The 13,615-nt window shown below is 38.7% G+C and overlaps 2 protein-coding genes across 3 annotated transcripts in view; one reads left to right on the top strand and one right to left on the bottom strand.

Moving 5' to 3' along the window:
* The window catches only part of LOC149597166 (protein O-mannosyl-transferase TMTC1-like), a 58,175-nt gene that overhangs the window by 30,888 nt on the left and 13,672 nt on the right, over positions 1-13,615 (top strand). The window contains exons 3-10 of the mRNA XM_089861207.1: positions 1,538-1,611; positions 5,382-5,519; positions 6,472-6,547; positions 6,620-6,723; positions 6,806-6,995; positions 7,917-8,038; positions 11,079-11,246; positions 12,732-12,845. Coding sequence (XP_089717333.1) covers positions 1,538-1,611; positions 5,382-5,519; positions 6,472-6,547; positions 6,620-6,723; positions 6,806-6,995; positions 7,917-8,038; positions 11,079-11,246; positions 12,732-12,845 — 986 coding nt within the window. The remainder of the gene's footprint in view (positions 1-1,537; positions 1,612-5,381; positions 5,520-6,471; positions 6,548-6,619; positions 6,724-6,805; positions 6,996-7,916; positions 8,039-11,078; positions 11,247-12,731; positions 12,846-13,615) is intronic.
* LOC149597167 (prolyl 3-hydroxylase 2-like) overlaps positions 1-13,615 on the bottom strand; it is a 111,610-nt gene that overhangs the window by 87,592 nt on the left and 10,403 nt on the right. The gene's annotated exons all lie outside the window — the stretch shown is intronic.

The following is a 13,615-nucleotide window of genomic DNA, read 5'->3' as shown; positions in this document are numbered from 1 at the left end:
TGTTATTCTCATTTTTAGGGTCGATTGAGCGGGCTTCTATAGCGCGTGCAGCCAGCGTGATCAAGTGGGCTATGACTTAACCCTAACCGCGGCATTTGAAAAATTAATACTTGACAAAAAGACAAACTTACGGGAATATTTTATGACCAAATGATTCGAATCCTTGGTTCCTCGATCTTGGCACACTTTTGATCACAAAGTTCATTCATTTTGGCCTAATTTTCATTATTTAAATCCGACTTAAAACAATTAAGAATAAGCGATTATCTCTCGTCAATCAAAGAACTAACAAAGCGCAGCCTGCACTCTGCAGCCGGGCTGGGGCGAGAGGGAGGGAGAGGGTCCCGGACTCTCGAAGTTTCGGGAAGAAGGGGGGAAGGAAGGGGAGGGGGAAGGAAGAAACAGAGAAAGTTGCGTTTGTAACGGTTTATTTGAAATCGCGCTCTTAGAGCGAAAGCGACGTAACTCCCGATGGAGTGGAGCCTATTTTGGCGGGCTTTTTACTAAGCGTAAAGGCTCAATTCAAAAACGTCGTAACTTACAAAATTACAATTTAGCCCGACTCGTAACATAGCCCACTCGATCACGCGCATCACGACGCCAGCTGCTCGCGCTATGTGGGCTATGCTCGTAATTGTCATTTTAAAGCCGCGTTTCTTCTAAATTTGACGTCGAGAAACTAGATATTAAAATGCAATTTTATGACAAAAATACAGGATATTATAGTCTGACCTTTCGTGAAATTATAGGACAGGCTCAAAAATATAGGATTTTATAGGAATTATAGGGCTAAACTTTACGGTTTAGCCCTTAGCACATTCAAAATACAGTTTTTTTCAATAAATATCATTTATTTAAAGTTAATTATAGGATAATTTGTTAAAATTAAGCTGCGGAAATGAATTAAAACACATGTTTTTCTATATTTTACCCTTCATATAATTGGTTAGGGTAGGTTAGGTCGGGTTGGGTTAGGTCAGGTTAAGTTAGGTCGGGTTAAGTTAGGTCGGGTCGGGTTAGGTGGGGTCGGGTTAGGTCGGGTTAAGTTAGGTGGGGTCGGGTTAGGTCGGGTTAGGACAGGTTAGGTTAGGTCAGGTTAGGTTAGGTTAGGTTAGGTTAGGTTAGGTTAGGTCGGGTTAGGTCAGGTCGGGTTAGGTCAGGTCGGGTCGGGTTAGGTCGGGTTGGGTTAGGTCAGGTTAAGTTAGGTGGGGTCGGGTTAGGTTAGGTTAGGTTATTTTTTTTATATATTTTGTGGTATTTGATGGCTAGGAAGAAGGAACTGGTCGGGTATAATTTTATGCTCATGAAAATATTGATTTAAGTTATTTTCTGCCGCGACTTAAATGCAATTAATTATCATATAATTAACCTCGAATAAATGATATTTATTAGAAAAACCGTATTTTGAATGTGCTAAGGACTAAAGCTTTAAGTTTTTCCGTAATCATAGGACCACTAGTCTCCCTGAAATTTAACTCGGATCCAAAATTATATTTAATTGAAATTAATTCTATTTGTTTTATATTTTATTTTTCAGGTATCTAGCATGGTGGGAAGAGCCGAATTATTGTGTTCCACGTTTTTCATGTTGGGTTTAACTCTATTCATCAGGTAAAATCAACAAGTTGATCAAATATAATTGACAAAGTGAATAAATAATTCTGGTTCTTTAAGAAGGGGGGAAGGGATTTCAGTATGTGATAGCCCCCCACCCCCTCTCCACCGATATACTATAATACTTGGGGTTACAACAATCAGGGGGCAACATTGCCTTAATTCTCCTTGAAAGTCCTTAGCAACTTCCAAGAAAATGGTTCCATTTGAAGATACATAAACCGAACTGTTAAAATTTATCTGAAAAGCCGGGCCATTTAGGAACTATCCTGCATAGGCTATGTGCATGGGAAGGAGAAAGTTGGTTGGACGTTTTTAGTTCCTAGATTGCCCCAAGGTTGTTTCCTAAATGTTCGGATGTGTATATGGTCTTCTGGGCTATTTCTTAAGCGCTATATATACGGACGGATTAAAAGCGAGAGAGAGAAAATCATTTTATCGTTGGATGCCATTCCATCCGCGGAAGAACAACAAGAGGAAGAAGAAAACGTAGACGAGCCGCCGAGCACTTCCCCATCTTATTTCCAGGAAACAATAACTGATCCCCCCCCCCTTAATATTGCAAGCGCGAAAGCCATAAAGTCGTAACTGCCACGAAGATAAGACCCTAAAGATACGATACTTTTTCTATTTGACGAATAATTCTAAAAGGGTTATACTTAGAAACAGCTTCGGAAGTACATTAAACCAAAGTTCGGAAGTGGAAGTTCCATTTAGGTACAAGTACTGGCTGTCTGATAATATTCAGGCCCAGTTCAATTCCCTTTATCTAGAGGGGGGTCTGAAACTAGTTTCGCGCAGCCTGGACGTTTCTCTTTAAGTTGTAATGGAACCCTTTGATCATTTCAATTTAAAATACTTCCGCCATGGAAGTAGCAGGCATGCATCGGAAGCTGGCATCCCACGGGGGTTTTACGGGGAAAAGGGTATATTTGGAATATTGCGCTTATGACAAGCATTTTCCTTGTCGGCTGTTAAGAGCTTATCTTAAGCCTAATGCCCCATCTCCACCTCTGACCCCCCCGTCTCGTCCCCCCCCTATAGCCTCACTAAATCTCGCCGTGGTGGAAGAACAGAGGGCTCCGTTTTGTTTGTTGAAACGTCACTCTTCCCCTAAAATGTATTTAGTTTTATGTTCACAGGAACGTGTTGCTTAAACGCGTCCGCGACAATTTAAAATATCTCCTCAACTTTAGTTTAAGACACCTTTACAAATTCACACCGCCAGTTTAGTTCGGTTCAGTTCAAATCGGGGGATATTAATTCTTTAATTAATATCCCCCAGTTCAAGAGCGAGATATACAGGGTGTGTCAGACATAAAATTAAGGAGACAGTCCTACCACAGCAACACCCTGTAGGTCTATATATTTATGCTTTGGTTATTGGACTGATATTAGTATTTGTTATAGCGGGGCAGAAGATGATCGGTTCCTTGGGGGGAGTGGGGGGCGGGGGGCAAAGAGAGAGAGAGAGAGTTACTATTTGGAAAAGGATATAACATAAAGGGGGGGCTCTTCTTTTTTATCCGGTTTTCTATATAAGATGTTATAGGAAGTATATATTCGGGGCTTTTATCCTTTTGGATGAAGTCACCTTTCCGTTTGGCTTCCTTCAATATCCGTTCTTCTCTCTCTTTCTCTATCCCCCCCCTCGGATGCCGATCGCCTCTCACTCTTCCCTAATAACACTACACTCTTTACGTCCCGAGGAACAAAAAAAAACAGCACCGAACTATATCCCCAGCTCACTAAGCTCTTATACACAGAGTCTTTCCAACTTACAAAGTGGTCCGGATAATTTCCATGCACTGCGAATAAGACTCGCTTTATCTTTCCTTTCATAATTAATATGACCTTGAAGACGAGCGCGTGCGATTACGCATTTTTTTTTCATGAACTGCGCGTGAATTTTAAAATATTCTCGATATTTAAAAAAAAATGCACGTGAATAAATTTTATTTTTAAAATCGCACGTGAACGGATTTGATTTTTAAAGGGAGAATGAAATGGTCCGACCACCATTTTTTAACAAATTTATATTGACCAAAAAAAAATCATTAATAAAACTAAAACCTTTAAGTTCATTTTATATAATTTTTAAAAGTTTCAAAAGTTGACTTCTAAGTAAGTTTAAGACCACCGCTTTTATAATGAAAACAGAGGTAAAGCGAGTGGCCAATTGTCGATAAACACCTCAGGTTTTTTTAATTAGAGTTTCATTTTGTTAGGGTTTGATATGTTTAATCAATCGAGTTTGAATTTTATTTTCGCGTCTTATTTTATCGCATCCACCTGGGCGAGCTCTTATTTTGAAAAGTGGCGGCGTTTGGCGGAAGAAGGTACGTTGAGGCTTAACGCGAGTATCTGGGCCTCTTTAAGGGCGCCTGGCGGCTAGCATTAAATTTCCATTTACGACTGGTAACCCCCCGGGCTAATATATACTAGCCTAGGTGGGCGGGCGGCTAAGGCACACGCGGACTTTATAAAGATTGGGGCGCGAGCTGCAGACGATGTATAGAGTAGATCCCCTTGTAAACTGATCGGGCCGGCATCTTCTCCATAAATATACCTCCGGTCTAATATCTCTGGTCATTAAAGATTAAGCTAAGATAGATAAAGATGGCCACTGGCGCGACAAACACCTAACCAGGCGGGCTTCCTTCAAAGGTCAGGTGGATTCCCTCAAGATGATCACCCGAAACTATCGAGGAATTTTGCTACAAGATATTTCCTATTTTGGAAATTACTCTAAAACTCTCTCCTGAATTATTAGAAATTTAAACCGAAAGACCGAGGAGCGGGTTTGATTAAAATCTTTAATACACCGACCTGACCGAGGGGCTAACCACAACGACGGGTTTAAAACTACTCGTGTCTCTAATATTAATGTCGGTGTTTGGTTTCCTAAGCCACTAATAGACTTAAAACACTCCCGGTACTGTTTTGTTGAGGCTAATAATGAAAGTAAAATGTAACTTGTTTGTCCGAGATTGTATCGAGTATCATATTTTTGAAGGCGCGCGGCGTGTATATCAGTCACGATATCACATCGTTATATCACAGAGTGATCACGTCATCGAGTTTAAAGAGCCACTAGGGTAGAGAGTCGAATTTGCATTATAGCTAGCGAGAGAGCGGCAATGCTTCAAGAGAAATTAGGTTATACCGAGCGATAAAAATAGAATCTCTGAAAAATCCATATCATACATTTTCCTTGGCTATATATACCGCTTTAACATTAGCTATACACAGAATGAATGACATTAAAACCAGGCCGAGGGGTCGGACACCTTCCACCACTTAATAGAGTTGTCAAGAGCCCGAATCGAAACTTTATACCTACTATACGGTATGATACGATACATTTTAAATTAATTTTTTTTCGCTTGAAAATTGAAATGGGAATAAGGCGCACTTTAAAGCTTTGGAGCCGACTCTGAATCATTTGCATACAAGAGTAGAGTAGACCGAGTGAGTAGGAAACATGATTTCGCACTTTTCCCGCCAAATTATAAGAGTTGGTTCCAGAATATTTCCCTGGGAGGGGGTTAGGGGTTAGGGGGAGGGGCCTAATAGAGCGTGCACCAATAAATTCCATTAAAATGAAACGCGGCCGCGGCTCCTTTTAGAAAATCAAGCTGGCGACGATATACAAATATTATTTCTTATCACGCGATCTACTTTTTCGATGACAAATTTGATCGCCAGATTAATAAAATATTTATTTTTTTATTAATAAGAAAAGTCCGGTGTATTTTTTTTTGCAGGTGTAACGGTCCGAGAAGCGGAGCTCGTTTATTCGTGGTCAGCGCCTGCGCCTTTTGCGCCATGTTGGCCAAAGAACAGGGGGTCACTCTCCTATTGGTCTGTTTAGCATACCACTTCATACGAAGACACGGAACCAAGTCAGTTCGCATTAATAAATCATATTCCCTGAGCAACTTTAATTACTACTACCAACTTAGACTGACGAAAAAACTTGTTGACTCATTTAGACGAGTTAACTCTAGTTGAGAAAACAAAAGTTTGAACAGAAGTTGAATCACCATAAAATTATAAATCGACCACTGACCAATTTTGGCTGACTCAACTTTTTGACCCAAAAGTTGTATCGTCTTGACAAGTTAAAAATTTACCATTGATTAATTTCGGTTGACTCAACTTTTTGACCCATCTAGTTGAGTCATAAGTCTGAAAACGATTTAAATGTTCTTTTAATTTAATGGAAGTCAAAAGTTTTATCGTCTGAAAACGATTTAAATTATGTTCTTTTAATGCGAACGTAGCCGGCTAGTTAAGTTTTATTTTCAAAACACGAAAGTTAAATAAAAAAAAATTATTTTTCACGTGAATTAATTTATATAAAAATATTTTTCACGTGAATTAATTTATATAAAAATATATTTCACGTGAATTAATTTATATAAAAATATTTTTCACGTGAATTAATTTATATAAAAATATATTTCACGTGAATTAATTTATATAAAAATATATTTCACGTGAATTAATTTATATAAAAATATATTTCACGTGAATTAATTTATATAAAAATATATTTCACGTGAATTAATTTATATAAAAATATATTTCACGTGAATTAATTTATATAAAAATAAATTTGCACGAGATATATTTAAAGGGAAGATGACACGTGAATTATTTGAATACTCTATTATTATTATCGATTGGAGTTCCGTTAATGAAAGACGAGTCTATCGTTGGGAGGCTTTAATTTGGGGAAAATATCGGGTTTTAGGGCGGCTTAAATGACTCCCTGACACTCTAGCAATTAAGGGAACGCCATGATTCAAGCTCGGATTACACATTGTTCATTTTAACTCGCCCATCTCGCAGGTGGAAAAGGCGACGTTCTCTACAATCTTTCCTGCAACGAGCCCCGGACAAAAGTTCGCTAACGCTCGTAGCTTCGGTAAGTTCCATCCCCCCCATCCACTTCGATTTTAATTAATTTAAATTAATTTAAAATAAAATTTAAACTTAGCTAGCTGTGATGATAGGCTTTCGTTTATGGATTCTGCAAGGCTCAATGCCCGTTTTTTCCGATCAGGATAATCCCGCTTCCCATTCTCCGCATTTTCTAACCAGGTATAACCACGCCCCCCGACGACCTTCAACCCCCTTATTATGACGTCACGATTTAATTTAATTTATTTATTTATTCATTTAGGTTATTAACTTATCTGTATTTGCCGGCGTTCAACGTCTCGTTACTTCTATGCCCTTTGAACCTTTCGTACGACTGGCAACTAGGAAGTATACCCTTGGTCAATCACCTCTCTGACCCTAGAAATTTGGCTTCGTTAGCTCTTTACGCTACCCTGGTCCTTTTACTAAGGAAACTTTGGACAGTGCCAAAGGTAAACCTTACAGATCTATTTTCTTCCCATCCACTAAAACGAGGGCCACAGAAATTGAAATTCTTAACAGGGTTGCCAGTCATTTGTTATTATAGAGGCATCTATCTGCGGGTTTGAAACTGAATGATATTACCTGAATCGAACTGAAGCTTAATTCAGTCTGCAGTTGTAGATAGAGGTTGGATTGCACGCGTCACAAATGACTGGCAACACTGTATTTTATTTTCACGCGCAATTTGTCAGTCTGGGAAATAGCAGAGCAATTCCTCTGGTCCAAAACTAGCTTATTAATTGCTTGGAGTAGTTTTTTAATTTAAAAAGTGGGGGTTACTGGTCCTGGGGACCAGTTTATTACTTGCAAATCTATTGGAGAACAATGGCTGGCTGGGACCAGTCCTGAGACCAGTTTATTATTTAGGACACTAGGGGGGGGGTTACTGGTCCTGGTTACCAGTTTATTAATTGCAAATCTATTGGAGAACAAAGGCTGGCTGGGACCAGTCCTGAGACCAGTTTATTATTTAGGACACTAGGGGGGGGGTTACTGGTCCTGGTTACCAGTTTATTAATTGCAAATCTATTGGAGAACAATGGCTGGCTGGGACCAGTCCTGAGACCAGTTTATTATTTAGGACACTAGGGGGGGGGTTTACTGGTCCTGGGTACCAGTTTATTAATTGCAAATCTATTGGAGAACAAAGGCTGGCTGGGACCAGTCCTGAGACCAGTTTATTATTTAGGACACTAGGGGGGGGGGTTTACTGGTCCCAAGGACTAGTTTAAAAATTACGCTTATTTCCCAGCCTGACTATAATAAGACGCGAAAAGTGCTTTTGCCCAGCCCCATAGTACCAAAAGTGAATAATCTTGAAGTAAGTAAGATTTTTATAAAAAAGAAAATGTTTCAATTTTAAATTTCAGAATTCCACGAAGGAAGAATTAACAATTGGAGTGTGTGTTCTTACAATTCCTTTTCTGCCGGCTGCCAATCTATTTTTTCCCGTTGGTTTCGTGGTCGCTGAAAGGATACTATATACACCCAGGTAAGCCTAATTTAAAGAAACCCACACAAATATTAGGAAAAGGGAAAAAAAATCACGTCGGATTATTACGTAATGGGAAACCCTATGGAACAACCTCTTAAAGGCTCCTTGGTCAAAAAAAAAAAAAAAAAAACTTTTCTTCAATACTCCATTCAATAAAACCCGAGGCGGATTAATAGGTAATGTTAAACCAATATGAGAAAAAAGAAAGTAGATCCAGTCAAGAGGGGATACCTTGAAAACGTTCTCTGATTAGAATTTCTATTGAAAAAAAAAAGGGGGGGGGGGTTTACTTTGAGCTTCAATGAATTTTCTAAATAAGGATTTTTTCCATGAAAAATTCCACGAATAAAAAATATAAAATATTAAAAAACTTTTTTTTCTCCATTAAAGGTAAGGTGACACGATAGTTTAAAATCCAAAATATTAAAGTCACTGATTCAAATATAAAATTTTAAAAGATATATAGTTTATATTAGTACCTAAAATTTAAATTTGCAAACTTTCCTTTCAAAAACGAATATTTCTAGGAAAACTCTTGAAAATTATCAAGCTTATACATACAGGAAAGTGTTTGAAGTTTATTTTTGCCGCTCACACCCTGGGGGTGGGGATTGGGGAGACCTTTGAATAATTCGGCAGAATTTAAGCCGAAAACCAGCTCCTTTTGTAAGAGAGCAGAGTCTTCCGGAAATATTCGACGCAGTTTCGTGTTTGAGGACCTAAAAGCCACGGCGAGGAACGAGAGAGGGGTGCTGTTTAATTAAGCATCATCGAGCATTAACAAGTTAACGAGACGCTGATAAACTGGGACGGGCGCTTGTCGCGACAACTTAACATACGTCAAACACCTGACGTAGTCATGGAAACCAACAACACCCTATTCAACACCTCCACGCGGAGAGAAAGACTCGAGTTATTAACACTATGAATATTAATCTAAAAAGAATTAGGCTCGCCTTCATTCCCAACCCAAATATACTTAAAAATAAACAGATTTATTCCCCTATAGTTATAGTTATTCTTGGATAAACTAAATTAATTCGGAATTAATAAAAGCTCGTGAATCTGGCGCGCGAGCGAGCCGCTAAAAAAGAGGTCGGATACTCGTCGACTTTCAAAAGGGATTCTAACGGTGGTTTACTTTGATTTCTGACAAGTGTCCGGGCCCTCAGTCCGCGGCTAAATAGGGTGGAAGAGTGTCGAAGCGCGCGCGCTTCCTATTTTCCCGCCAGATTGAAAACACCCACGCATCACGCGCCGCGTGAAAATTAACGCGAGATATTTATGTCACGCGCCAAAAAACCTTTTAAACAGATTGGATAGTTGACCCGTGACGTAAAGAATATAGGCGTGGTTTACTCCATTATCATTTTAAACGCGTTATAGACGCGGCAGGGGAATCTTTGCCCATATTTTAGGCATAATTATTAGAATTTTATTATAATTAAATTACCGGGCGTTAAATTAAGAATAATCAGAGAGATAAACTACCACACCTTGGAGTAAGTACCGCCGCGTATGTCCCCAAAGGCGGCCCTCGAAGTATACTTTGTCAAACCCGAACTAAAGTACCGCTCCTTAACTTTTGGGTAATTAGTTCGCGTCAGTTCAGTTCATTAAGTTTCGAGGAACCGCGTCCGATCGGCATTAAATCACTTTTATAACAACTTCGCCTTGATTAACTTCTACTTCTTTTACACGCAGCAAGGTCGGTCCTTCGTAAATGCCTTTGAGCGCGCTGACAAGTCACCTCGTAATCGCTTATAGATAATCCGTACCATCTCTCAATCTAACTTGACACTAGTGCATTAAGAATGTAGAGGATCGAGTATACTTTAAAGGCGCTGCCAAGTTAGAAAAGGCGGCGCGTGCGGAGCTGCACGAGCTTAATTACGAACACGCGCTGGTCTTGGGGGGGGGGGTGGAATGAGGCGGATGAATTCTGGTAACAGCTCGCGCGCCGCTTAAAAGCGCTCGAAAGCGCTTAGCGGCCTTGACGAGCGCCCGTCAGCCCGCCAGCTGATGAGTAAATGAATCTAGATTTATGTTCCCATCGAAGTGATTCATTAAGAACCGGGGGTTCACAATATTTCCCCCCACTAAGAAGGGATTCCCCCAACATTCAGGGTTCGTACAACTTTTGGAAAACCGATTTTCCCTGAAATTTCATTGGAAATTAATTAATAATTAGTTTAAAACTGGAATTTTATTATAATTATAATTACTTTTGCATTACTTTTAAAATTTTAATAATAATTTTTTTGGGATGAAAGAAGCAAACTTCCAGGGGCAAACTACTACATGCATTTTGCCATAGCCCCTGTAGAAAAGCTTCACTGCCGAGTTTCGGTGTATTAATTATATTTTTAAACAAATAATAATAATTTAAATTATTTTAAATAAAAAAAATAATTTAAATTATTTTAAATAAAAAAAATAATTTAAATTATTTTAAATAAAAAAAATAATTTAAATTATTTTAAATAAAATCCACAAAGAATAAATAAATAAAATAATAAAAGGAATAAAATTGGGCGTGCAAATTTAAAAAAGTAAAAAGTAAAAGCTTTTGGAAAGGCATTAAAAATTACTTTGCATGAAGTTGAAACTCCCAAATTCGCGGAATTATTCAAAACCCATTAGGAGAGGAAAAAGGGAAAAATTTAAAAGGGCGAAATAAACTTTTCGTTGTGTTGTTTTCCCCGACCATGATTACCTTGTATTAAATTCAACCCAACCATAAATAAAATAAATATATGCTACAGAATAATTTAGAAAAATAATGATTTAAATATTTAATCTATTTAAAACTGTTGTTGTAAGTTGCTTTATTTTAAAACGTACGACGCGACTTTTAATTTAATTTTAAAACTTTTCTAAAAAGGATTAATTGTTCTAAAGTTCCAAAAATTCTAAATGGGCCGGGGCTATATTGAATACAAGGGGGTAATCGCTAGAAGGAATTAATAATAGCGAATATCCCCTCGAATGAGTGGATTATTATTAATGTTTTTATATTAATTTCGGCGTGTTTCAGCATCGGTTACTGCATCCTGGTTGCCAGTGGAATTCGCGAAATTACGCGCCGACAGAATTTTGGCGCGCTTTGTCTGGCTCGGACGTGCGTCGCCATTTTAGTGGCGTTGCTATGGTTACGAAGCGTCAAGAGGAACGAGGATTGGACCAACCGAGAATCCTTATTCAGGTAAAGAAAGACGCAATTTAATTTATTTAATTAAAATTTTAATATTAAAAATAAATCCGAAATTGAAAATAAAATAAAATAAATGATAAAGTTTAATTGAAAAGTTCCTGTTTGGGGGGAGGGGGGCGAGAGGGGGGAGAGGATGGTTGGCGAAAACCAATAACCGGTGATGTATCGATTACGTCACTTAACGTCAACCAACTAGGAAAAGCCAAACTTCCAAAAAATAAGGAGAGATATCTTTCCGGGGGTCCCCTGCCCCCCCCTGACTAGAGGGGGTTTTCTTTTTTGGTGGCGGGCTTATAACTAGGGACTTCCTATACTATATATATATATATCCCCTAGGAGAATTGTGTGGAAATATTCGCTTGGGTGTGGATTTCTTTGCGAAATTCCTTTGCCACCAAAAAAGGGCTTGGGGGGTCTTGGGGGCCCGTAACCCCCTTCGACGTCTTAAAAGCTGTCAGGAATTCGCTGAGATCGAAAAGAAAAATAAAATAAGGAAAAAAAGAAAAAACATTGAGAAAGTTGTGTGAAATCCAAGTTCACAGTTTTTTTTTTTTTCCTTTTTTGGCGCCTTAAGACCTCTTCCTTTTTTCTTTTTTTTTTTGCTTTCTCGCGTCTCTTTCAAACCCAAAGTGTTAATGAAAAGAAAGCTAAAAGGGGGTGGTTTTCCTTGCACCCGTATCCCCGGTTAAACTCACTTCCCCTATTTCCCATTCATTACATCGGTTAAAACGAATAAAATGAAAAAAAAGGAAAAGTAGCGCGTGCTCGATTTTCACGCGCGATTCTCGTTCAACTTATAACCGTTAATATAGCGAAGGTTATACCGAATATATTTCAAGTCCCACTTTCCCCCGTATCGGATACATTCCCTAAAATAAAGCGAATAGAAAATATAGAGCGCGTGCTCGATTCCCGTTCGGTTTTAAAGCTTTAATAAAGCCAAGGCTATTCGAATAGATTTCAAATGCATCCATCCTGGGTATCGCTTCATTCACCGGGGTAACCTGGGAACAGACCCTTACGGGGAGTAATGGCCGGTGGCAGCCTTTGACCGCGTCAAACTCTAAAGGAGGATAACGAGGGGTGCTATTACTCCGGTTACGAACTTAAAGTAGCCCAAGGTGCGCCGCATTTTCCGCTTGGATTTATGGTGTTTAAATGGAAGGCCAGCTAGTGACCGGTCGGTACACTTCTAAAGACTTTTAAAGGTTAACTTTGACAGTATCCGATTCTGGTCCTAAGAAAACTCTGCTGGGAATTTATCTTTATCAAAGTTGTAGACACCTATATACCGGCGTTAGTTCAATGAAAAGATTGAAAGGGACCTTTTAAACCCCCCCCCCTGATGGTCAAAAGGTCAACCATTTGACCTTTTATAAAAATCTATAATTTAAAGTCCTTGAAGTCGAAGATATTCATTTTTTCTTTTAATATTAAATTAGAATTATGTATTTTGTATTTTAACGCGCGATGCAGGTCTGGTTTGAGGAGCAGTCCGGATAACGCCAAAGTCCATTACAACTTTGCTAATCTCCAAAAAGACAACGGGCAAACCGAATCGGCAATTGCCCATTATCGCAAAGCTCTAAAGTAAGTTGCAATTTCAAAATTCTCTCCCTAAGAAAATATAGCTTACGTACGCGTTGTAGAAAACATTAAACAAACGTCTACGGCAAGATATTTTAGCATTGATAAATTAAGCTTAATCTTGACGTAAGAAGTAGATATACAAGTTCCTCTTGGAGCAAATGTCCTTTAGGCGCGTTGAATTGCTTAGCAAACAGACAGACGGGGTTTGGTTTTGGGGGGCAGAACGTCTTTTGTGGCAAAAGCAAATAATATTCCAGTTGAGGCCTTACTTAGCCGATGCTGGTCAAGGCGGAAGGGAAGGCGGAACAGAACTGAATTCGCGATAAGTTTCTTTGGATTTCGAAAAGGGCAGATTAAAGAAGAAAGGAAAATTCCCTATTCCTTGTTTTCGAAAGGTTTACTTAGGTTTCGCTAATTGCGATTATTACGAGGTACATCCATTATCTTTGCGCTAAAAGAATTGGCGGCAATAGTTTGAAAAACAATGCTTCGAATTATATTCCATAAATACGCTGCTGCGGGCTTTTCTTTATTGTTTAAGCGCGCGCATGCGCTATGTTTCTCTATAAATGATAAAATTAAATTCACGTGATTCTGAGTCAACGCGCGTGCTTATTAAAAAAATAAAATTGAAATCTCGTGAAAAAAGTTGCTTGATTTCACGCGACGAATGTGAATGCGCGTGACTTAAGAAAAATTTGAAATCTCGTGAAAAGAATTAAGTTGATTTCACGCGACGAATGTGAATGCACGTGACTTTTGATAGAAAA

The sequence above is a fragment of the Phalangium opilio genome, unplaced genomic scaffold, assembly GCF_054372755.1.
Source record: "Phalangium opilio isolate 3A_F unplaced genomic scaffold, DU_Popi_V2 ptg000369l_1, whole genome shotgun sequence".
NCBI lineage: Eukaryota > Metazoa > Arthropoda > Arachnida > Opiliones > Phalangiidae > Phalangium > Phalangium opilio.
The sequence above is the reverse complement of the archived record's forward strand: the minus strand, read 5'-3'. Positions and strand labels throughout refer to the sequence as shown.